The sequence below is a fragment of the Pseudophryne corroboree genome, chromosome 4 (assembly GCF_028390025.1).
Source record: "Pseudophryne corroboree isolate aPseCor3 chromosome 4, aPseCor3.hap2, whole genome shotgun sequence".
Classification (NCBI taxonomy): domain Eukaryota; kingdom Metazoa; phylum Chordata; class Amphibia; order Anura; family Myobatrachidae; genus Pseudophryne; species Pseudophryne corroboree.
Window position 1 is genome coordinate 847,206,447 of NC_086447.1, and position 26,364 is coordinate 847,232,810.

General features: G+C 47.0%; 2 protein-coding genes and 1 pseudogene across 5 annotated transcripts in view; 2 read left to right on the plus strand and 1 right to left on the minus strand.

Moving 5' to 3' along the window:
• Nucleotides 1-3,522: 3,522 nt before the first annotated feature.
• RPS27A (ribosomal protein S27a) lies at nucleotides 3,523-10,736 on the minus strand. Its single transcript, XM_063918635.1, has 6 exons — nucleotides 10,672-10,736; nucleotides 10,519-10,582; nucleotides 6,465-6,519; nucleotides 6,245-6,330; nucleotides 5,259-5,390; nucleotides 3,523-3,704 (listed from the first exon to the last, which is right to left on the minus strand). The coding sequence occupies exons 2-6, from the start codon at nucleotides 10,564-10,566 to the stop codon at nucleotides 3,555-3,557; spliced, it is 471 nt and encodes a 156-aa protein (XP_063774705.1). The 5' UTR covers nucleotides 10,567-10,582; nucleotides 10,672-10,736; the 3' UTR covers nucleotides 3,523-3,554.
• On the plus strand, nucleotides 8,243-8,361 carry LOC134912182 (5S ribosomal RNA; annotated as a pseudogene).
• A 94-nt stretch (nucleotides 10,737-10,830) lies between the features above and the next one.
• CLHC1 (clathrin heavy chain linker domain containing 1) overlaps nucleotides 10,831-26,364 on the plus strand; it is a 174,514-nt gene continuing 158,980 nt past the window's right edge. For 2 of the 4 annotated variants that reach the window (XM_063918631.1, XM_063918634.1), the window contains exons 1-4: nucleotides 10,831-11,306; nucleotides 15,361-15,574; nucleotides 16,920-17,107; nucleotides 18,245-18,384. In XM_063918631.1, coding sequence (XP_063774701.1) covers nucleotides 15,395-15,574; nucleotides 16,920-17,107; nucleotides 18,245-18,384 — 508 coding nt within the window. In that variant the 5' untranslated portion in view covers nucleotides 10,831-11,306; nucleotides 15,361-15,394. Of the gene's footprint in view, nucleotides 11,468-15,360; nucleotides 15,575-16,919; nucleotides 17,108-18,244; nucleotides 18,385-26,364 lie in introns of all 4 variants that reach the window. The other 2 variants (XM_063918632.1, XM_063918633.1) reach the window with 2 other exon arrangements.

Genomic DNA, 26,364 nt, shown 5'->3' on the forward strand with positions numbered 1-26,364 from the left:
GCGCTATAAACCCAGGAATAACACAGTAACTTAATGATAACCCAGTAGTTGCTGTTTATATAGATTTTTGCGCCTAATTATGTGCCCCCCCCTCTCTTTTTACCCTCTTCTACCGTGTATCTGCAGGGGAGAGCCTGGGGAGCTTCCTCTCAGCGGAGCTGTGGAGAAAAAATGGCGCAGATGAGTGCTGAGGAAGAAGCCCCGCCCACTCGACGGCAGGCTTCTGTCCCGCTTAAATATACATTTTCTTGGCAGGGGCTCAAACATATATACAGTGTCCAACTGTATATATGTGTACTTTTGCCAAACGAGGTCCATATGCTGCCCAGGGCGCCCCCCCCCCTGCGCCCTGCACCCTTACAGTGACCGGAGTATGTGAGGTGTGTGGGAGCAATGGCGCACAGCTGCAGTGCTGTGCGTTACCTCAGTGAAGAACAGAGTCTTCTGCCGCCGATTTCGAAGTCTTCTTGCTTCTCATACTCACCCGGCTTCTGTCTTCCGGCTCTGCGAGGGGGACGGCGGCGCAGCTCTGGGATCGGACGGCGAGATCCTGTGTACGATCCCTCTGGAGCTAATGGTGTCCAGTAGCCTAAGAAGCAGGACCTAGCTTCAGAGAGTAGGGCTGCTTCTCTCCCCTCTATCCCACAATGATGGGAGTCTGTTGCCAGCAGAGCTCCCTGAAAATAAAAAACCTAACAAAATACTTCCTCACAGCAAGCTCAGGAGAGCTCACTAAACAGCACCCAGCTCGTCCGGGCAGTCTCAAACTGAGGTCTGGAGGAGGGACATAGAGGGAGGAGCCAGAGCACACCAGAATCTAAATTCTTTCTTAAAGTGCCCATGTCTCCTGCGGAGCCCGTCTATTCCCCATGGTCTTTACGGAGTCCCCAGCATCCACTAGGACGTTAGAGAAATGTGGAAAAAGTAAAGCGCTGTGAATACTTTCCAGATGCACTGTTTATGTATTTTAGGCAGCAGCCAATAAACCATGGGTTTTCAACCTGCGGCCATCCTGCTGCTCTGGAACTACACATCCCAGCATGCATTGCCGGAGTTTTAGCATGGCTTAATAGCAAAACTGTGGCAGGGCATGCTGGGATGTGTAATTCCACAGCAGCTGGAGGGCCACAAGTTGAAGACTCATGCAATAAACCATGGAGTATGTTCTTGCTGTGCAGGAGAAAACGCACACAACTAATGGGATAACATATAAACTCCATAAAGAGAGGGGGACAGGGGTAGGCATCAAACTCATAACCACCGTGCCACCATACAGCCTGGAGCAAAATGACTAGCCGTCATTAACAGCAGAGCTAGGCCCCAGAATCTACTTCCTTTATCAGCTATACCATTACCAGATGACATGTAGAAGCACATTTCTTATGCAGCTGGTCCTGCCGGGTGTAGTATGGTATGCCAGCGGCCGGGCTCCCGGCGACCAGCATACCGGCGCCGGGAGGCTGACCGCAGGCATACCAACAGTGTGGCGAGCGCAACGAAGCCCCTTGCAGGCTTGCTGCGCTCGCCACGCTGCGGGCACGGTGGCGCACATTCTCCCTCCAGGGGGGTCGTGGACCCCCACGAGGGAGAATAGCTGTCGGTATACCGGGATCCCGGCATACTGAAGACCACCTGGTCCTGCCTCATGGGTCATTATTACTCTACACTAGTTTCCCAAACCCAATCCAGACATTAGGTATACCCATGCTTTAACACAGCTGAGTAAACTTTAACAGAGGTAATAATTAAGGGCCCTGTGCTCATACATGGATATCCTTAGTACCTGGACTGTGTATGGGTCATAAGAACCATGTTTGGGAAACACTGTTCTACACTAGTTTTATGTCCAGCAGCTGGTGTAAGCTGATTGTTAAATGCTGTAAGGACTAAGTAAGGTCCACTCATGGCAGATTCCTCTATTTCACAAATCACCTGCTGTACAATCACAAGCTAGATGTGTTGCTGGGCACGCAGGAAAAGCCCAAGAAAGAGTACAGACAGCAACCAAACCCTCATCTTGCATGGAGAAAGTAAATGGAAAGGCTGCAGTGTCCTTTGATGAGCCAGTCATGGAGGTGGTGCTGCAGTAGCAAGGGATTTCTGTCTTCTATATGGACAGTATACTGTCTCTCATACAACCCCACATTACACCTACATGCTAACCAGGGGGTGCAGAGTGGGGCTGCATGAGACAAAGTGCTTCAGTGCCAGTCAGTCATCATGCTGTACTTATAGGACAGTATCTGTTGAGGAAAGACAAGTTTGTAGTTCAAGCCTCACCTGGAGCAACTTTGTTTTGCATTCCAGGATTTCTCCCATGCTGCCCCCTACACTGAAACAATCTCCCACCTTCTTTCAGACTCTCTCCCATCCTGCATAGCTTCAAACAGGAAAATGCACCTGTTCAAAGCATACCCATTCACATGACACCACATAGCTTGTTTCAGCCATCCCTGTGCTCAGGTCCCCATCCATTTGTCTCCACCTTTCACTTACATAAGTGATTCTTACTCTGCCCTCAGGACCCCAAACAGTTCTTGCTTTCTAGGTCACCTAGCAGGTGCATTCATTAGTCACTGACCGATATTAAAAGAGCTACAGAAGGAGCTAATTATTTCACTTGTGATTCTGTGAGACCAGGAAACCATGCACTGCGTGGAGTCCTGAAGACCATGTTTGAGAACCTGTGTCTTAGATTGTAAGCTCCTAGGGTAGGGTCATCCTTTGTGTTCTCGCAACTTTTCTACTCTTGCATGCCTACAACCTACATCAGTGGCCCTATATCACTGAACTACTCTCCCTATAGCCAGAACATCTTTCATCTGCTCTAAACCTGTTAGTTGCACTCTTGCTATTGGATACACATTCCCTTGCTTCCCAGCCTTGTTTACTGGGAATGGTGTTACTTATTTACGGTTATGTTCTTGTTACCGTACACCCTGTGCTGTCTTGTTTGGGGATGGTAAGGCAATGCAGACCACTTGTAGCGCCATAAAAATCAAGTAATAACAACAGCCAGTCTAAATCTTAAGAGTTGAGGTTATGTCAAAAACGCATGTTTACTGGCAAACCAACTCTACATTGCGGGTCTCATCTCCCGTTACACTGGTCACTGTAGTCTTCAGTAAATGCTTGGTATTACTCGGAACCATTGATGTTACGTTTTGATTTGATAGTACGCCTGGGTCATTGTTATAAAAGCTTGGCATTAGGAAAGCACATGAGCTCTTTTTAAAGACCTGTTAGCTATGACCTTGACTGAATTTGTTTTTAAAGGTCATTCCCTGCATATTCCAGCAGTACCATTACTTGTTATTGCCAGAAGCATCTGTACAGCTATTAGCTTCAAATAAAAACTTTGCTTCTTGGAAAAGTAACTGCTGCAAACCTCATGCTACAGCCAAGAGGTTATATGGCCAGTTACAGCATCGCGAGATCATAAACCAATTAAGTCGCAGCTGAGAGTACTGAAATTATGAAACTGAGTGTTTACATATACAAATAAAATAAAAAAATACAGAGTCTGGGTGGACTTTTTATTAACACATGTACATTTACTTGTCCTCAGGCTTGTTGAAGCAGTATGTCAGACAGCACTTTCCACAGTAATGCCTGTCAAAGTGACTGGCCATGAAGACTCCAGCGCCGCACTCATCTGATGGGCACTCGCGCCTTAGGCGGTGAATTTTACCATTCTCATCAACCTACAAGAGATGTCAGTCATTACAAAGGAAAGCATTCTACAGGTTTGTACATTGCAGATTATACAACTATGACCAAGTAAATGTGTTCAGTGTTCTGCCAGAGTCTCCGTTACCAGTACACATCCCATTACTGACAAAGTTGTAGTACAGGAGAGGGAGCATCACAGGTTACCAAGGAATAGATTAGCTCTCTAGGCCACAGAACAGGTGGTCTGCCTCAGTCTCCAGATTACTATATTTACCAGTACAGAGGATAAAAGACATGAACGTCGTACGGAAAAGGAACATTGGGGTCTATTTACTAAGCACTGAATGGAGGATAAAGTGGACGGAGATAAAGTACCAGCCAATCAACTCCTACCTACCATGTCACAGGCTGGGCTTCAAAAATGACAGCAGCTGGTTGGCTTATACTTTATCTCCATCCAAGTCTTAAGGTGCATACACAGTGGGCGTTTTGGCCCAGCATGTATGCACAGCTATGATCGCTGACATCGCTGGGCTGAAAAGCGCTCAGTGCATACACACTGATCGCTTTTCCCCGCTGCCCAGCGATGTCAGCAGGGGTGAGCGGCTTTCCATAGCAGGACGCTATGGAAAGCCGCTCATCCCGCCATTCATCTACTGGTAATACCAGTAGATGAACAGTGTCCGCTGGCAATGAAGCGGGAGTGCGCATCAGCACTCACCGCTCATTGTTTGGCCATACACACTAGGCAGCTTTGAGCTGAAAACAGCAAAAGTGAGCTGCTTTCAGCTCAAAATCGACTAGCGTGTATGGGCCTTTAGTAAATAGACCAGATTGTCCCACATAAATCCTTTGAACTTGCCTCCAGCACAATACATTTGAGTGCCAGCACCATGTTCAAGGTTTAAAAAATCTCATTAGCATTTGGAGTACTACAGTGGTTAGAATTCCAGCCTCACTGCACACGGGTTATGTGCTATTATAACCAGGGCACTATCTGGGTTTCCTCCCACAAATCTGAAGAGAGGGAAATTCCAATGTTCTTTGTGCACTCGACATGAGCTATTCAATTGTCCCTCTGATCAGGAACGACTGGTGCAGGTGCTCATTACTTACCACACCCAGAAGCACCAGATCTGCCTGCGTAAAGTGGTTCTCTAATCTACCGAGTGCTCTGCCAAAACAGCAGTTTAGATGACCAATAAAGAAAATGACTTTCTGCTCAGTACCTCTGGAGGGTAAAAGCAGAAATTGACACCTGCGGCACGCACACCTAAATTGGAGCAACAATTGAATAGCTCCAGCGCATTCACACTACTTAGAGCACCCCAAAAACCAGACTCCCCTATACAGTTAGGTTAACTTGTCAAAATCCAATGTACCTCCCCCTAAGTGTCTGAAGGGATACATACTAAGACTCAGTGAAGGGGCTATGAATGGTTAAATATTCTCTGTTAAGTGCTGCAATAAATGGTTAAGAGAAGTCAGCACTGCATGTACGATGCATAACAATCCAAAAGGAAGTAGCCTCAAAGTACTGAATTACTACATTTACCAATATCACAGCACAAGTCAGATTTCTTTACCTTGTAGTACTTAAGCACAGCGAGCTTGACCTTCTTTCTCTTATGCTTGTTCTTCTTGGGTGTGGTGTAAGACTTCTTCTTCCTCTTCTTAGCACCACCACGGAGCCTCAGCACCAAGTGAAGGGTGGACTCCTTCAACCAAACAAACCAAAATTAAGCCAGGTCACCTATTTAAATAATTAGACCTTTAATTCACCTCCACATAAGTCAACTTTTAAAGGGTCAAAGCCACAAGCTCTTTCACAAATCTGAAGTGTGGCCTTTGCATGGCGAATTACGCCTATGGCATTTTAGCTCAATAATCACGTTTCCACCTCTGCAGGATGTCGTAAGGTTAATCAAACCACAATAGGGGATGTGGTTAAGATACCGGCTGTTTGGATCCTGTCAGTTGAAATCCTGGTGCCCGTCAGAATCCAGACAGGGTCAGGAAACAGATGCTAGAATCCAGACAGCATCCCGACCGTAAATACAGCTGGCGGGTTAGGCACCACCGGAGGGGGGATGTTAGCGTTAGGCTGCGGGCAGGGAGGGTTAGGGCAAAGGTAATAACATACTTACATCTCCCCTGTTGTGATTTTAAAGATTGGGATGCCAGCGTTGGAACGGTCACCGCCAGAATCCCATCTGGTCACACATACCAAACCCCACAATAAAACGCAAATCAAGGTTGAAGGGAAATACTTTGAGTGAATTTCATTTTAGGTGGTAACTTTAATGGCAGTTTAAGGGGTATTCAATTCTGCAAGAGCTTGAAAACATGAACTTGGGGAGAGAGGCTAAAATGAACCAGCCAATAAGTTTATAAGGCAGGCAATATTTCACAACTTGGTTTACCATATATATTCACAAAATCTACTTATTCCACTAAACACTGTTGCGCCATTACAGAGAGGCATCATAAAGTAACTCCAGAAATCTGCCATATAAACTAATTCAAAGACACAAGCAGTAGAAAAGTATTGGGTGTCTTGGGAAAGACTTACCTTTTGGATGTTGTAATCAGAGAGTGTGCGGCCATCTTCCAACTGCTTACCGGCAAAGATCAACCTCTGCTGGTCAGGAGGAATACCTGCAGGAGAACATTATAATGTCACTACAGACCCACTGATTGCCTTATGTTCAATCATGTGAATCATTACATTAGCTGTTCATTCTACAGCAGGTAAATGCACGCCAGCAAAATGCAGCATTACTTAAACCCACCTTCCTTATCCTGAATCTTCGCCTTGACATTTTCGATAGTATCAGACGGCTCAACCTAGAAAAGAAAACACGTTGTACAGTCACATAACTAGTTTAGTTACATGCAACTTAATTTTATAATTTCAGCAACCATTTACTGACTGGAAAAAAAAAAAAAAAAAAAAAAAAAATTATATATATATATATATATATATATATATATATATATATATATATATATATATATATATATATATATATATATATATATATATATATATATACACACACATATACATACACAGATTGAGTATCCCATATCCAAATATTCCGAAATACGGAATATTACGAAATACACACTTTTTTGAGTGAGATAGTGAAACCTTTGTTTTTTGATGGCTCAATGTACACAAACTTTGTTTAATACACAAAGTTATTAAAAATATTGTATTAAATGACCTTCAGGCTGTGTGTGTATAAGGTGTATATGAAACATAAATGAATTGTGTGAATGTAGACACTTTGTTTAATGCAAAGTTATAAAAAATATTGGCTAAAATTACTTTCAGGCTGTGTGTATAAGGTGTATATGCAACATAAATGCATTCTGTGCTTAGATTTAGGTCCCATCACCATATCTTATTATGGTACGCAATTATTCCAAAATACGGAAAAATCCCATATCCAAAATAGCTCTGGTCCCAAGCATTTTGGATAAGGGATACTCAACGTGTGTGTGTGTGTGTGTGTGTGTGTGTGTGTATATATTTTTTTTTTAATGCTAAGTTATAAAAAATACTGGCTAAACTTACCTTTATGCTGTGTATATAAGGTGTTTATGAAACAAATGCCTTCTGTGCTTAGACTTTGGTCCCATTGCCATGATCTCATTATGGTATGCAATTATTCCAAAATTGGAGAATTTTTTTATATCAAAATACATCTGAGACCAAGCATTTTGGATAAGGGATACTCAACCTATACATACACACTATCCTTTTAGACCAGGACACTCATGAAATACACAGGTTCTTACGCTGCTGCATTTCAGATGGTTTTAATCAGCCACAGAATTTGTATAATCCCCGAGTTTCCCAGTCTAAGGGGATTATATAGCAAGCCTAACTATACAGTTGTGCTCATAAATTTACATACCCTAGCAGAATTTGTGATTTACTGGCCATTTGTCAGAGAATATGAATGATAACTCAAACTTTTCTTTCACTCATGGTTAGTGGTTGGGTGAAGCCATTTATTGTCAAACAACTGTGTTTACTCTTTTTAAATCATAATGACAACAGAAACTACCCAAATGACCCTGATCAAAAGTTTACATACCCCAGTTCTTAATATTGTGTATTGCCCCCTTTAACATCAATGACAGCTAGAAGTCTTTTGTGGTAGTTGTGGATGAGGCTCTTTATTTTCTCAGATGGTAAAGCTGCCCATTCTTCTTGGCAAAAAGCCTCCAGTTCCTGTAAATTCTTGGGCTGTCTTGCATGAGCTGCACGTTTGAGAAATGCCCAGAGTGGCTCAATGATATTGAGGTCAGGAGACTGAGATGGCCACTCCAGAACCTTCACTTTATTCTGCTTTAGCTAATGACAGGTCGACTTGGCCTTGTGTTTTGGATCAGTCATGTTGGAACATCCAAGTACGTCCCATGCGCAGCTTCCGGGCTGATGAGTGCAAATTATCCTCCAGTATTTTCTGATAACATGCTGCATTCATATTGCCATCAATTTTGACCAAGTTTCCAGTGCCTTTGTAGCTCACACATGAGAGGTATTTACCATATCTTCTACAGTCATACCATGCTGGATCTGCCCGATCTCGTCTGATCTTGGAAGCCAAGCAGCATTGGGACCGGTCAGTACCAGAAAGGGCGACCTTCCGGGAATACTGGGTACTGTAGTCCAATTAAGGTACATACCTTTCATTGACTAGCAAAACTTATTTGCAAGCCAACACTGCAGAATACGCAGTATAGCTGACCACCTAAAAAGGAGTCCGGCAATAAAAAAAGCCGTTTTTCTTGTATCTCTTATATGAAAAACACATGTGTATATGTAATCATACATTCATAGAGATAACAAGAATTTCTTTATTTTCGCTTTGGACAAATGTCTTACAGTAGTACTCGTCTAAAATCCAGTGGGTTTACAGACAAACTGTCACCCACCTCCAATAGGCGAGTGACATATCATCATATCGTCATATTTGTATACTATTTAATACTTGTTTTAACCCTTTTTGCTGTCTTATACAGCATTACTTACTTTTTTCTCATATGGTTAATTAATTAATCAATTAATTTTTTCATAATTTTTTCCTTAAAATATTTGAGTATATTCTTATCGTCTGTAGAACAAATTAAAAGTTACGTTTTAATGCTTCGTATATATTCCATGGTTTCATAACTTTGTCATCTAATTAATTCTAATCAAGTGTGCCCCAGAGAGACATATCAAACAGTCCCTTTTTTTGCTTTTTTTTTTAGGCGGAATTGGCAGCCTCATGTTGGTCTAAATTTAATTTGAAATTTCATTGTTATCAAATTTTTCCATCAAGCAATGTACAATCTGGTCCAGTGCAGACTCCAAGAAAAACCCACCCAGTATAGCTCACACATCCCCAAATCATCAGCGATCCACCTCCGTGTTTCACAGTAGGAATGGTGTACTTTTCATCATAGGCCTTGTTGACTCCTCTCAAAATGTAATGTTTATGGTTGTGGCCAAAAAGTTCAATTTTGGTCTCACTCCAAATGACTTTGTTCCAGAAGTATTGAGGCTTGTCTCTGTGCTGTTTGGAGTATTGTAAGCGGGATGCTTTGTGGCATTTGCGTAGTAATGGCTTTCTTCTGGCGACTCGACCATGCAGCCCATTTTTCTTCAAATGCCTCCTTATTGTGCATCTTGAAACAACCACACCACTTTTTTTCAGAGAGTCCTGTATTTCAGCTGAAGTTATTTGTGGATTTTTCTTTGCATACCAAACAATTTTCCTGGCAGTTGTGGCTGAAATTTTTGTTGGTCTACCTGACCGTGATTTGGTTTCCACAGAATCCCTCATTTTGCACTTATTAGAGTTTGAACACTGCTGATTGGCATTCTCAATTGCTTAGATATCTTTTTATATCCCTTTCCTGTTTTATACAGTTCAATTACCTTTTCCCACAGATCCTTTGACAATTATTTTGCTTTCCCCATGACTCAGAATCCAGACACGTCAGTGCAGCACTGGATGAAAGATGCAAGGGTCTTTCAGGAGTCCAGAAACTCACTGACTTTTATACACACACACACACACACTGTTAACAGGCAAACAGATCACATGCGAGGATGGTTACCTTTAGTAGCTAATCAAACCAGTTTGTGTCAACTTGTGTGCATGTTATCAGGCCAAAATCTACAGGGTATATAAACTTTTGATCAGGGTCATTTGGGTAGTTTCTGTTGTCATTATGATTTAAAAAGAGTAAACAGTTTGACAATAAATGCCTTCACCCAACCACTAACCATGGGTGAAAGAAAAGTTTGAGAGTCATCATTCATATTCTCTGACAAATGGACAGAAAATCACAAATTCTGCTAGGGTATGTAAACTTTTGAGCACAACTGTAGATGAGCAATTGCAAATTTATAGTGTAAAAGTGCTAGCAAATGCATGTGGTGTATTGATGACATGAGCCCTACATACTCCAGCACATGCATGACTGCAGTATGTAGGGCGCATGCCATCAGCACACCACATGCATGACTGCAGTATGTAGGGCACATGCCATCAGTACACCACATGCAAGACTGCAGTATGTAGGGCACATGCCATCAGTACAGCACAGTCCAGACCAGGTTTCAAGGAAATCCCTGTTGCAGCACAGATGGCTGCATCAGACTGAGACGTGTCCTTAGCAGCTGCACTACCATAAGAGATAAAGTACAACCCCAGCAGGCAGTGGGGCCCACGCGTGTATGAGCCCACCACCCGCGCCCTCTGCAGCGCTACACACGAGCGAGTCCCCGGCGGCCGGCACACACTCGGCCACACGTGGAGCGGGCCCCGGCACACGAACCTCGAGGGTGATGGTCTTCCCCGTCAGAGTCTTCACGAAGATCTGCATGGCGGCGGCGGATCCCCTGTGGGAGAGAGGAGGGTCAGACACACGGGTAACGCGAGCAGTCCGGCTTTACGTCCCGATACCCGGGAGCGGGTCCCCCACACTCACCTCCTTCTAATGGCGGATCCGAGAGAGAGGGCCTCTTCCGGCGGCTGCGGGGTTTCCCAGGCTGCTGGGCAGGGGAGTGGGCGGGACGAGGTGTCCGGGGCGGCGCCTGACTAAACGCTGCCCGTCATATGTAACATGGCACGGTACATGCTACACGCACACACACATACGTGTCCCCCGGGGCCCGCCACATGCCGCCCGCTCCCTGTATCCACCACCGGGCGAGCTGCGGCTGCCCGTCTCTGCCGGGGGCCTCGGCTGCGCGGTGGCTGCTGGGACTTGTAGTTTCTAGGTGATACCGTGGTAACCTTTACGGCCTTATAGCAACTCCCCGAGTATAGGAAGGGTATCCGGTTATTACGCCGATGTTGGGTTAGTGCATGGCGTGTGTCCGGCCTGAGGTGTATAGGTGACAGCGGCAGGAGACTGAATAACGCTGCTGCTAGGAAACTACATTTCCCACCATGCCCCTGTGACCCCGCCTGTTCTCAGGGGGCAACGCCCCCTGGCAACCCCCTTAGCAACGGATTTGTGTACCCAGATCCCTGTGCCAGAGTCCTGAGGCGTGTGACAGGTACTATGGCCGGGTGACAGGGCACATCAGGATGGCACAGCGAGCAAGGTGGCACTCCCAGGTGTGTAACATGTCTGCCTCCTTATCATACTCCATGGACATGTCCCTGCTCAGAGATTTAACTACCGGTTGGCTGGAATGGCACTCGCTGGTTGAAGTTTGTGGCACTGCCCACCTCAGCCACTGACAGATTGTAACCCCACAACGGCCCAGTGACGTGAGGTGAGGCAGAGCCGTTCCTGTCATACTAACGTGTACTCCAGAGTTTTGACTGTATAAAATATATGAAAAATAGAAAGAATATATTATAAATATCTTCTTCATATTATTATAATCACTTTTATATTCAAAACTCAGGAGTAAAAAGTCTATAGCAGGTGAGGCAATGCCCCCTGATTACCTTGTCCGCACTGCTCTGATCAAAGCTCACCAAATTTCCAGCACTATATACTACTGCACCCGTGTATAATGCCCACATATACCCTTGGGCTCATATACTGTGTGTAAATCTGGCTCTGGTACTAGCCAGTGCCCCCTCAGCAATTTACCCCACCGCATGTCCCTGCAACCGCCCCACCCATAGGCAAGCTTGCCACAAATTGCTCCATTGCCTCCGAGATGCCGTGGCCCAGAAGTGTGGCATTGCGACGTAATGATGGTGCAACGCAGCTGAGTTGGAGTCGTTAGTCAAGTCTTTTATTTTGCCAGGAGACCACGGACCTCTAGATGGGGTAGTGACATGTCCCTATTTATCAGCACTGAGCTGCGGCAAAGAGCGATTCCTAATGCTGGGCATACACGCTCAGGTAAAATGTCAGACCATCAAACACAGAAACATAGAATGTGACGGCAGATAAGAAGCTGAACCACTTGGCCCATCTAGTCTGCCCATGTACATACATACATTAGGGTTCATTTTTGTTAGAAGCAAGTTAACCTACCAGTATATTTTTGGAGTGTGGGAGGAACCCACGTAAGCACATGGAGTATATACAAACTCCACACAGGGCCGTGGTGGGTATCAAACTCATGACCACAGTGATTTGAGGCAGTAATGCTAACCATTATTTTATCTGACAGCTTGATATACCCATCAGATATTATGGGCATACACTGGGAGATATCTCCTGTGTATGGCCACACAATGTCTGGGTTCCTCCCCTGGGGAGGGGACATTTCCCTATTCCTCTGCTGTGAAGGAGCAGGGAAAAATGTCCGTCAGTTGTCGGCTAAAAAAATATAGCATGAGACGGACATGATGGACAATTTGGCATGTCCGACCAATCAGTATTTTGGGACCAGTCACACAAATACACAGTACAATTATCTAGCGGCCCACCAATATCAGTCGTATCGACCAGATAATTGTATAATGTATAACTCAGCATTAGTATGTGTACTAGATACAATTCTCATCTAGGCTAAGATATGTTTTACTATGTCATTTCAATAAAAAAAATCCACGAGGGACTATTGGCCCTCATTCCGAGTTGTTCGCTCGCAAGCTGCTTTTAGCAGCTTTGTACACGCTAAGCCGCCGCCTACTGGGAGTGAATCTTAGCATAGTAGATTTGCGAACGAAAGATTAGCAGAATTGCGAATAGACAGTTCTTAGCAGTTTCTGAGTAGCTCGACACTTACTCTGCCACTGCGATCAGTTCAGTCAGTTTCGTTCCTGGTTTGACGTCACAAACACACCCAGCGTTCGCCCAGACACTCCCCCGTTTCTTCAGACACTCCCGCGTTTTTCCCAGAAACGGCAGCGTTTTTTCACACACACCCATAAACTGGCCAGTTTCCGCCCAGAAACACCCACTTCCTGTCAATCACACTACGATCACCAGAACAAAGAAAAAAACCTCGTAATGCCGTGAGTAAAATACCTAACTTAATAGCAAATTTACTTGGCGCAGTCGCACTGCGGAAATTGCGCATGCGCATTAGCGACTAATCGCTCCGTTGCGAAAAAAAATAACGAGCGATCAACTCGGAATGACCACCATAGTGTGGTCTGCACCGCAAGGTATCTATAGGTGCACTTGCTCATTGATTATTGTAATAATCGCCGCAGTTGTGGGGAAGCAAAATACATGTCACTAGTGTCATACCCCGCAGAGGCTGTCCGTGCACAGTGTAACTTGCAGATCCACAACAGTTATAGGAGCCCGTCACTGCTGAAGTGTAAAATAAAAGGAATATTAGTCCAAATTGTGCAATGGGTCTGTTAATGGTGATTAGGGCGTAAGTGGGCGGACACTGAATGTCGTCTGTGGGTTCAGCTGCTAGGCTTGCCCCAGTGCATGTTTAGTCAATGTAAAAGTGCACTCATTTTATGCATGGATGAACTGATGTGATTATTGTTTAATTTAAACAAGAAGGGTTAAAAACAGAACATATTAGGGAGAACTCCGCTGCGTGGAGTTACACCGAACAGAAGAGTCGCAATTCAGCCCTCCATGGTGGAGCACTAAAGGCATTTAGAGTTTGTTCATACGGGCGATATATAAATCTTTCTCCCCTTCATTCAGTTCAGTAGAAGAGAAATATAAAGTATATAGGGGGTCATTCCGAGTTGATCGCACGTACCAACTTTTTGCTGCCCGTGCGATCAACTAGACGCCGCCTATGGGGGAGGGATTTTTGGCATAGCAAGGCTGCGATTGCTTGTGCAGCCCTGCTATGCAAAAACATTTTGTGCAGTTTCTGAGTAGCTCTGGAGTTACTTACCCGCTGCGATGTCTTCAGTGTGTCCGGTCCCGGAATTGACGTCAGACACCCGCCCTGCAAACGCCTGGAGACGCCTGCGTTCGCCGCACCACTCCCAGAAAATGGTCAGTTGACGCCCTGGAACGCCTTCCTCCTGTCAATCTTCTTGCGATCGCGGTAGCGATCGCTTTCTTCGTTCTTGTCGTTGCCAGCGACGGCTGTCGCTGGGCAATGACGCGCCTGCGCATTGCGGCCGTTGCGCATGCGCAGAACTGACCCGAAAAACAGCAGCGTGCGAACGGGTCGGAATGACCCCCATAGTCTCCTTTCTCTGCTGACAAAGAAAATACTTAGGCCCAGATTTATCATGAATTGGAGAGTGATAAATAGCACGGTGATAACGTACCAGCCAATCAGCTCCTAACTGTCATGTCACAGGCTATGTTTGAAAAATGACGGGACCTGATTGGCTGGTACTTTATCACCGTGCTATTTATCACTCTCCAAGGCTTGATAAAGCTGGGCATTAGAATGGATTCAGTATGACATCCCGGCTGACGGGATGCCGGATGTTAAAATTGCGACAGCGGCATCCTGCCAGCCAGAGTACTGGCAGTGAGTCCCCTCGCATGCTTGCTGCGATCGCCATGTTTCGGGCCCATTGGCAAGCTTTGCTCGCCATGGATTCTACTCTTCCCTGGGTGCTGGCGTGGACACAAGACTTGAGTGGGAATACAGGGGAGCGGCCGGTATTCTGACTGCCGCCATTTTACCTAGATGCCGGAATCCCGACAGCTGGTATATTAACTACATTCAATTAGAATAAATTATTAATTTAATGATGAGTTGGCAAAACTAGCGCTTATTTCTAGAATCGGTGTCCAGTGTATATAGGGTCTGATTCAGATCTGATCGTAGATTGCTGAATTTAGCACATCTACGCTCATTTTCTCAGACATGCGGGGGAAAGCCAGCACAGGTCTGGTCAGCCCTGCATGTCTGGCCCTCCTTCCCGTATTGGTGGAAAAGCATTGCGTCCCTGGTCGCAGCGGCTGCGTGTGACGTCACGCAGCCACCGCGGCCCACCCCCCCAACAGTCCGGGCATGCCTGCGACTGCCTCTGCCTGTGAATCAATTTAGCATCTCACTGGGCTCCTGGGGTGCCAAAAAAATTCAGACTGCGATCGCTGCCGATGCAGCGATGCAGTATGAATTACCCCCATAGTTAATGCCATGTTTTCCCCAAATTAGCAGATATCCAGCTATAATGCTTCAGGGACCTGTGCAGGTTATTTTAGGTGAGGAACAATTGCTTACTGTACACAGCAGTTAGAAATGTCCTTTTAAAGTACCTGGCCCCATGAGTTATGGGTTCCAGGCATTGTCAATGACTATGTTCTTGCTGCCAGGTGTGAAGACATATCGGATAGATCCTCTGTAATTATGAAGTCTTTCCGTGGAAAAGCAAGAACTCCTGTACTCCCACCCATCGCTAGCGCCAGCGACAAGAGGTTTCTGATCAGCATTGAGGAGTTCATAGACACGGAGGTGGAGAAACTGTCGGATGCGGGACAGTTTGATGCAGAGCAGCAGTGTGTTATCTATGGACAAGTGTTCGATAAGGTGAACATTATATTTAGCACAAGCTATTTATGTTTATATTGAAAGTGTTTTACCTTAAAACATAACGTGGTAAATGTAATACAGTATGTAATATTCCACTTGCTGGTATCAGCGACTTCCTGATGAGACTGGCCAATGCTTTAAAGTAGCAATCATTTACAAAGCAATAGCAACTTGGTTTTGCCTCGTAAATGACTTCTATTTTAAATCATCAGCCAGACTAGCAGGGATCTCACTAATGGCTGCAAGTCACTGGCTATTACATTAACCCAAAAAATACATCGACAAGCTGATTACTATATAAAATAATGAACATATGTGCGGTAAACTGTGGAAACCAATCAGATGCTAGCTTTCACAAGTCTAATTACACTGGACTGCTAAACTCTGCTATGTGATTGGTTGCTATGGGTTACAGAACATCATCGCTCTTGCATCATATTTTTTAATAAATGCCAGTTTGTGGTTTCCTTCTAGACCCCATATACTCAGGAATGCAGCACCCTTGTGGTATATTGGGTTACTGGTTACAGTTTCTTAGTCGCTCCTTCTCAGTCAATGAGACAATGGGCCTAAGTCAGACCTGATCGTAGATGTACGAAAAAACGCACATTTACGATCAAAATCTTAGGCATGCGAGGGGGGGACGCCGAGCATGTCCGCCCTGCATACCAGGCTTCCCCCCCACTTCCCCCCCGCAGACGTGCAAAAGCATCGCACAGCAGCGATACTTTCGCACCTGCCAAGTAGCTCTTTGCCTACGCAGCCTAGCTACCCGCCATGTTTTTGAACGCAGCAACTGCGTGTGACATCACGCAGCTGCCGTGGCCCACCCCACAAACGGTCCGGCATGCCTTCATTGACCGGACCGCGCCCCCCCTTCCCCCAACGCAGCAACGCAATGCCGTTCCAACCCTGCCAATACACCCTCGACCGCCCCGCGATTGACAGGCAGAGGCGATAGCACAAGTGAGATGCTTTCGTGTGCGCACATGGCATAGGGCTTCAGCCTACGATCACTGCTGCTCCAGCGACCAGGTCTGAATTAGGCCCAATGTCACAACTGCTAATAATAAGCCTAAATCTTTCCATTGTGGAGGGAACAGTTAGTAAATCTTATGAAATATTTATAGGCTTAACCTGTCCTCATCATGTAGTGAATAGGTTCCCACTCCTGGACGACCCCAAGAAATCACAAATTCACTCTGTGCCAGTTTGCAGGAATAATAAAATAAAAACAGCTCCTAGTTGTTGGATTGCCTGTTTGCAGCAGGAAAACAGCAGATATTGGTTTGACAATCCGTTCATTTGAATTTAAATGTCCATTAACACGTTTCTTTTCCAGGTGATTGAGTATTGCACTGACTATAAAGGTCTACTTACTTCAATCAAGAAAGAATATGATACGTTTATTGATGCCATCAAACAGGGAGAAACAGATGCCACCCATCTTCGTGCCAAGCTAAAGACATTGGCCTCTGAGCCCACTACACTCGTGTACCACAGGAAAAGAGCAGCGGAGCTGGCAGACAGGTGATAGCAATATCTGTCAGTGACAGAAAAAGTGTTGTCTCTGTCGTTGGTTGGTGGCATGCAGCAGCTGGAGTCTTGAGACAGTTATTGATATTCACGTGGGCCAAGTGACCGGATTAGTATCCTGTTTGACTGTGCATAAATGGATGAGATACGGTTACTTAGCCCACAGGAGTTTCTCAGACACCACGGTGGACTATGACCATGCACAGACCAGTAATGGTCACCTTCCCATCAGTGTTACCAACATGTCTAATAATGATCCTATTGATTTATACTAAATTGTTATCAGGCATCAGAGTGGTTTTCGTGGCCACAGACTTTGGGGGTGATTCAGGCCTGATCGTAGAGGTGCTAAATTTAGCACAGCTACGATCAGATTCCCTTGCATTCGGGGGGACGCCCAGCACAGGGCTAGCCCGCCCCGCATGTCAGGCCCTGCCTCGTTGCACAAGTACAAAAGCATCGCTCCCCACCAGCGCAGCTCCTGCGCGCCGGCAGGGAGCCAATCGTCGCTGCTCGGGTCACAGCGGCTGCGTGTGACATCACGCAGCCGCCGTGCCCCCCCCCCCCTCCGCTCCTCCTAAACAGCGGCCAAATGCCGCCGGCCCGCCCAGCAACCGCCTCTGCCTGTCAGTCAGGCAGAGGCAATTGCAGGGCTAAGACAGCCCGGCTGTCTGGCATGCGCCGGCACACTGCGGCGCCGGTACATGCACAGTTCAGACCTGATCGCTGTTGTGCCAACACGCACAGCAGCAATCAGGTCTGAATTAGCCCCTTTGTCATTGTCCCAAAATCAACTTCCATATTTAATCATCTCAGGTCAGGTTTAACATCGATTTACTGACCTGTGTAAGAGCTCTAGCTACAAACGTGATGTAGACGTAGTGTTATACTTCTGCTTCAACAGAAATATATTACACTGAAGCCGCGGTGTAATGAAGTGCGGGATGACAGCCAAACTCTGACTTTTTTTTTAAAGGGGGATTATTTACAAGGCTAAACCATGCCTCGTACATGATTGTCCCTTTAAAAAAAACGTCCGAGTTCGGCCGGCATCCCGCACGTCGACCGAACTCGTGCTTCAGCAGATCCCGCCCTGAATCTCTCCTGATATGCCTGTATATTGTATTCTAGAATTGACATCATTAATAAGGATTCTATCAGGATTGAAAGTCAGTTGCAGAAATTACTGGATGAAGAGAGAGCAAAGACCCCTCCAGTAGAAGAGACAGGACCCCCACTAAAACCTATAAACCCATCAGCATTGATCCCAGGTATGTTTTCAGCTCTATTCAATGAGTCATTACATCAGATCTGATTCTGAAGGGTAGCCATGACAGCTCAATGGATAAAGATATCTCTTCAGCTATCCAATGGGAGGTGTTGGGTGAAGCGATGGTGTATTGTGTACAGACGGGTTTAGAGGAGCAGTGCATTTTGGGATTCTATATTGGGAGTGAGGTTATTACAATGAGATACTGGGCTAGAGAGGGCTTATTTTAGATACATTCTTTGTACCAGTAGAACTGGTGGAGATCAGGTCTCACCCAAAACGCCTTATTTCACGGAGGGACAGACCCGGTCATGTTCTGTCCAATTGAGAATAGGACGGACATACGAAAATTTACATCTGTGAGGCGCTGAGCCATATGACTTAATGTCAGGCCTTATATATGATAACAATATAAATTTCTCTAGCATCCATAAGGAATATAGGGGAGACTTAGGGGGTCAATCCGAGTTGATCGCTCGCTAGCTACTTTTAGCAGCCGTGCAAACGCATAGTCACCGCCCACCAGGGAGTGTATTTTCGCTTTGCAGAAGTGCGAACGCTTGTGCAGCAGAGCGCCTGCAAAATCATTTTGGGCAAATCAAGACCAGCCCTGTAGTTACTCTTCGTATGCGTTGATTCTAACGACGGAGGGACGGCTTTTGACATCACACACCCGCCCAGCGTTCGCCCAGCCACGCCTGCATTTTTCCTGACACGCCTGCGTTTTTCTAAGCATTCCCTGAAAACGGTCGGTTGACACTCAGAAACGCCCACTTCATGTCAATCATCCTGCGTTCGGCCGTGCGACTGAAAGCTTCGCTAGAACCTGTGCGGTGCACACGCATGCGCAGATTAGCCATTTTTTTCACTCATTGCTGCGCTGCGAACAACGGCAGCTAGCGATCAACTCGGAATGACCCCTTAGTACGATGGGGTATAGACGGGGTCCAAAGGAGCAGGTACACTTTAAATTTCTTCACTGGGTGTGCTGGCTCCTCCCCTCTATGCCCCCTCCCACAGGCAGTTTAGAAAAAAGTGCCCTCAGGAGAGGATGCACATCTCTGAGCTCCAGAGAGTTTTCTTCAATTTCTTTTAAACTTTTATTATTTGCGGTATGCTGTTTGGGCAACAGCATTCCTGCACCGTGGGAGTTAGGGGGGGCGGTCACTGGCCTTGCGAGGTGTCAGAGCCGCTTCCCCGCTGCAGGACCACTGTACTGAGAGGTTGTTTGTTCAGCGGGGCACTGCGCCTTAGCTGTCGCAATCGCAGCACGCCGCACACCCCTCACATATGCCTGAAAGGGACGTCTGTGGTGAGTACAAACCGGGGGCCCCACTAGGGAGGTCCCCCGGTTCAAAGTGCGGCTGAACGTGGGTGCGGCATACGGGACCCTCCTGTAGGTGACTGGCTAGAGCCTCCTGTGTAAACTGGCTCAAGATGGCTTAAACTAGCACTGGTGCGAAGTTTTTAAGCATGATTGGAGACATTGCTGGTATAAAAATCACTGTAGCTCTGGCACTGTAGAAGGGGGCGGAGCTACCTCAGAGCGGAACCTGAGGCATTTTGGCGCCTTCCTCTGCTTAGTGCAGCAGCAATCAGCACACACAGCTCTACCTGACTCCCAAGACACGCTGGAAAATTGGTACAGGGTGTAGCAAAGGGGGAGAGCAGCTATTGTACACAATCTGTGTCCTCTACAGGACAGAAATTACTAGTGTTTCTCTTACGTCCTAGAGGATGCTGGGGACTCCAAAAGGACCATGGGGTATAGACGGGATCCGCAGGAGACATGGGCACACTATAAGACTTTGAATGTGTGTGAACTGGCTCCTCCCTCTATGCCCCTCCTCCAGACCTCAGTTAGATTCTGTGCCCAAAGAAACTGGACACACACTAGGGGAGCTCTCCTGAGTTTCTCTGAAAAGACTTTATGTTAGGTTTTTTATTTTCAGGGAGACCTGCTGGCTACAGGCTCCCTGCATCGTGGGACTGAGGGGAGAGAAGTCAGACCTACTTCTTCTGAGTTAAGGGCTCTGCTTCTAAGGTGACACCATTAGCTCCAGAGGGTTCGATCACTTGGTGCGCCTAGCTGCTTGTTCCCGGAGCCGCGCCGTCAACCCCCTCATAGAAGCCAGAAGAAAGAAGCCGGGTGAGTATAGAGAAGTACAGAAGACTTCAGTGACGGCAGAAGACTTCAGTAACGAGGTACCGCGCAGCGCGCCATGCTCCCACACACTCTTCCAACGGCACTTGCAGGGTGCAGGGCGCAGGGGGGGCGCCCTGGGCGCATGTTACTGGAGGTTAACTGGCAAAAGCATATATATTATAAGTGCCTAGGCACTAAATTATAACCCCCGCCAGTATAAATATTAGCCCTCACAGCTAACAGGCTTCCCTGTGGGTCTGTCCCCTATAGCCAGTGTGTTTGTGCGTGTCAGTGTGGGAGTGCTGGCGCGACCCACTCCACCCTCCACTGCCGGTCCGGGGCCTTTCCCCCCCGCGGCCGCCCGCCGCAGCAGAAGGCGCGCCCACGTGTTGTGGCGCGTCATCACTGGGCGACGCGGTGGGCCAATGAGGACCTGCCGCGTCACCCATCCCAGAGAGCCGCGCGGCAGGGTTTTTAAACGCCCGCACGCGGCGGGAAGAGGAGGTGTGTTCGGACGGCGAGCGGACGGAGGACGTCGGCGTGGTCAGCGGAGGCGGCCCTGCGGAGGATTCGGGATCGGATGTCCGGACGTCGGTGGAGCAGGTAAGCCCTCAGTGAGGCCCTTTTCTCCCACATGTACCATTGCCGGGTCTGCTCCCACCCCACCACCAACGCCGGCGTTAGGCCAAGGCCCACATTGCCCCCACAGTCAGGCAGGCCACGGCCTGAGCAGCAGCGGGCGCTAGGCCCCCCCCCCCATTGTCCCCCACAGTCAGGCAGGCTACGGCCTGAGCAGCAGCGGGCGCTAGGCCCCCCACATTGCCCCCACAGTCAGGCAGGCCACGGCCTGAGCAGCAGCGGGCGCTAGGCCCCCCACATTACCCCCACAGTCAGGCAGGCCACGGCCTGAGCAGCAGCGGGCGCTAGGCCCCCCATTGTCCCCCACAGTCAGGCAGGCCACGGCCTGAGCAGCAGCGGGCGCTAGGCCCCCCACATTGCCCCCACAGTCAGGCAGGCCACGGCCTGAGCAGCAGCGGGCGCTAGGCCCCCCATTGTCCCCCACAGTCAGGCAGGCCACGGCCTGAGCAGCAGCGGGCGCTAGGCCCCCCACATTGCCCCCACAGTCAGGCAGGCCACGGCCTGAGCAGCAGCGGGCGCTAGGCCCACCATTGTTATCCTGGGGTGTGTCGCACCAGTTGTAGCACACTGTTTACCATTGTACCACCGTGTTTGTTATCATTGTACACTGTTCACCTCTCCATACACTGACCGCACCGTCTTGCTTACGCGCTAGCATCGAGCGCCATCATATACTATTTACATGGCGAGGTGTAATACCCGTGACTGTCCACGGGCCCTCCACCGGTAGGTCCCTAGGGAAGGGAAGGTGCCGTTTGTTGTTGTTGTGGTTGTTGTTGTTGTGGTTGTTGTTGTTGTGTTTTGAAGTTTGTACCAGGTGCCGAGACCAAGACATCGGACCATCAAGGGGACCAACATATTCCCGGTGAGGATAGCTTGTTCGAGTCTGTTTTGTGTATCGTACGTGACCCCTTCACTCCACCCCCCCTGGTTTCGTAGGGCGTTTCCGTCCGGGTCGCACCCATCGTGCCTCGCACGCGGCTGTAACCAGTCTAAGGCCACAAGTGCCAATGATGACCATCTTCTAGTTCAGCGAGCGTCTGCCCGATTGTCTCCCCCCCCCCCCAGTGCCCTTCCAGAGCCTTAGCGCAGTTGCCTTTCTCTTTCAGATGGAAGGACCGCCGACGGGGAGCGAGGGATCCGGGATCATCACTGACCCGAAGGTAAGAGTCAGCGGCGGGCGCGGGGTGAGTACTGTACTCGCGAGCACCAACAGCGTCGCACCCTAGGCCCGCCAGGTCTCTTACATCGGTACGTGTGTGTCGACATGTCTGAGGCTGAGTGCTCCTCCCCGGAGGAAGTTGCTGGGGGCGCAGATAAGGAGTTGGGAGTGACTCTGTTGGCGCCGCCAACTGCTGATTGGGTGAATGTGTTCAGTACATTGAATGCAAATCTGGCATTGTTGACTAAAAGACTGGATAAATCCGATTCTCAGACACAAACGTGGAGAAAATCCATGGAGGACGCTTTGTCGCAGGTACAGGCTCCCTCAGGGTCACAAAAGCGTTCATTTACCCAGATGGCGGATATGGATACCGACACGGACTCTGATTCCAGTGTCGACTATAGTGAGGCCAGTATACATCCAAAATTGGTGAAGAGTATTCAGTACATGATTGTGGCAATTAAAGATGTTTTACATATTTCTGAAGTGCCTGCTGTTCCAGATACAAGGGTTTGTTTGTATAAGGGAAAGAAACCTGAGGTGACGTTTCCCCCCTCTCATGAACTGAACGGCTATGTGGTCGGGTTCAAACACTTTTTGCTAAGTTCTACAAGTTTGATACCATGGTTGATGAGGACCTCATGTTTGCTCAATCGGTGCTGCAGAGTAGTCTGCACTTTCCCGCCCGGTCTGTAGCTTTGGTATAGACCCCATGGTCCTTTTGGAGTCCCCAGCATCCTCTAGGACGTAAGAAAAAATAGGATTTTAATACCTACTGGTAAATCCTTTTCTCCTAGTCCGTAGAGGATGCTGGGCGCCCGCCCCAGTGCGGACTGTTACTTGCAGTTGTATTGTTAGTTGTTGTTTTCGGTTACACGAAGTGACAATGCTAAATTCCTTTGTCGTATAAACAACCCTTTATGAAGTCTAAGAACACTGTACGCTGTTTACTTAAGAAGTACCGTACGGGTACGCTGGTTGCGTAACGATCGCTCAGCCGTAGGCGAGACGCTCAAGCGTCACGTTCGCTCACGGCCCAGTGATCACAGGACACGTTATTGGTTATGACTAGAGTAATGATTCGCTATGGCGTAGCATACGCTCGAGACCACGAGGAGGTCACCAGCGGCGCAGACGCTCACAACGCTATACCTTAATGTTTAAACCTTATACCAATGAAATACACAGAATAACTTAATGTGAATACAGGGTGTAAGTGCAACCTTGTGTAACCTGACTAACTACAAAGCTGCTTGAGCGTCACCGACGCTCAAGTGAACACTTAACACTATAGAAAATACACAGATACTGGTTTAGGTTCCAAAGCCTATTAACTGTATTATATCTAATATATTTGTAAAAGGGGATAACAGTACAAATGATACACTACAATATAACAGAGACTTCCTAACCACAGAACTAAACAATAAATACAAAAGGACAATACTACACTGACCTAAATGCAATACAATACAATACTATCTAATACAATACAATACTAGCCTAGTCTAGGGGAGATATGAGAGAACAGAACAGGGAGAGAGAGAGAGAGAGAGAGAGATGAGAGAAATTGGCTCACAGAAAGACAATGATTACGGAGAGAAACTTACGCACAAAGGGTATGATCGCCTGCGCCTCGATATCCAGCTCCCGGCTATCAGCAGATAACCGTTGATGAGAGAGTGAGAGCTGGATGTGGTCGGCCTGCCTATTTATGCCCCACACACAATGCAATCTCCTGGTCCTACAATCCCATTGTCCATTGGCCGAAGGAATTCGGCCCTGCATCATAACAAAAGGTCATAGGGTGATTCATACAGGTGGGCTGTGACGATTTCCAACAGCTCAGGTGGGTGGGAAACTGGGTTTCCCGCCGCATACCTGAGTATGTGTAAATAATAGAAATGGACATAAACTTCTTATGTCCATAACTATTCGCACGAGCGATTAATACGCTCCAAACCAACACCGGAATATTGCTAATTAAATACTCTTCCGATGGGTACCAAACACTGCTGTATGATTCCTGTTAGACCCTTCGTACGATGCAAAGAGGGATTCCTCAGCTCAGGGACATTCTATATTAACCAAACTTTCAGAATCTATCAAGGGGACCATGATCTACAAACTACATTAATTGTGAACATTTGTAACGAATGAGTCGCACGCTACGACTACATAAACTCTACCGTAAATACGCATACCGCGCCTGCGAGTGCACGCTATTGCGGGTATGCGCCTTCACGGGAGAGCGTACGCATGCGCAGCGCGGACCAGTGTGCGGTGCAAATATGGCAACGTGCATAGAGACATTTTTCTGACTTTGACAGTCCACCCTTTGGCAGTCAATAATAACTGCCACCTTCTAAAATATTTAAGGAGAAAAATGTAAGTCAGGGGTTAATTGATTTCCATGGTTGGGTAGGGGAGAAGAGTGGAGTAGGTGTGAAGAGGGTATGACCTAGTGAGAAAGCAGAAGCATGTGTGTATGAGTCCATGTTTGGAGGGTCATGTATCATCGTGCCGTACGTGTGGTAAATCAAGCTTCGAGGTATTGCGAAGTATACATTTGAATTCCTTCTTATCCTGTGGTACAGGTCTGTGGATGGGCTGTCAAACTCTACCGAGCTCATTTCGGCTGTGGTTGTAACAAAATGGGGATGCACATTTTAGTTGATGATACATGAATGGGGGAGGTATGTGGTTGCTGATATCTGTGCCTGTATTCCCTATCGTCTATGTGTGTCGTTACCTGAGGGTTGTAGGGATGAAGATAAAGAACACTTACGAAAAATGCAATGGTATTCTATGTCAGGGAAATGTACATCTGTTGTTGAAGTTGTGTTCGGTATCTGTTGAGAGTCGTCTTCTTTGCGCTGTTTTGCTCCTTAGGCATGAGCAACAAGCTTTGTCAGTGCCATCAGATTTACAAAAATGTTGGGCTAGCGTGAGTTTAAAAAATACTAGGGAAACTGGGGATCCATGGCAAAGTTCATCAAGTGTCCATATTTAAAGTTGTCAAATCTTCTTCTTTGGTGCTTGTCTGTTGTCTGTATAGCGTCTCGTCAACTTCCTCGTCCAAGGGGGTCTTTGTATCTTGGAGAAAAGCAGAAAAACAGGTGAAAGAAACGGACCGTATAATCGCATTTTCATCACATTCTGGTTTCTATCATTGGGTCATAAATCAAATCCAGGTTAATTACAGTTTCCTCGCTCCTCAAGCTCATCACTCTTGTACTTTGTTTGCACCTCATTAAAGCCTGCCCGCATCTAAATATCAATCCAATCGATATAACGACACCCAAGATACATAGTAGAAACTTTCCAACATCCATTATGACTCCTTGAGCCCAGTCTCCCAAACCGGAGAACCAATTTCGCGGGTTCAACCATGACACCCAACCAGTCAGCTCATTACCTACAGCAGCAAGGGTGAGATTGTGTTTTCGACGAAATTCCCACTTCAATTGGAGAATATCGTCCATCTTTTGGTCTATGACCTCTACCGGATCCTCGGTGCTATTTGTGATATACGTGCAACACTTTATGCCGTACTGTGTTGCCAATGTAACACAATATCCGCCTGTTACTGCTGTAAGATAATTAAGAACCATCCTATGCTGAACTAGTTCTGTTTTGTAAGCTTGAAGTTCTCTTCCAGTGTATCTAAACGTGTCATCATACATTTCAGTGATATTATCTAACAAATTGGCGAGTGCGGAAATGTATCTATAATTCATCACACCTCGAGCGGTGCGAGTGAAATCTAACGCTACCAGAACCTGAATCCCGGTGGATTCATGGATAAGATCAGAGGCCGGATGCTCTAACCTTTCTGACAGTTGTCTTTTAACTCGGTGCTCGTAATGAGTGTGAGTATAAGGAGCTTGGGCACCACGGTGTATGTCCTTCATTTTGTCATGTGTAACAGTCATCACTTCAGGCAATACTTTTCCAATATAACACAATCCTTCAGAGTTTGGGGCAAGCCACTTGTACGCCTTTCTCCCGCATATGAAATATGCATCATC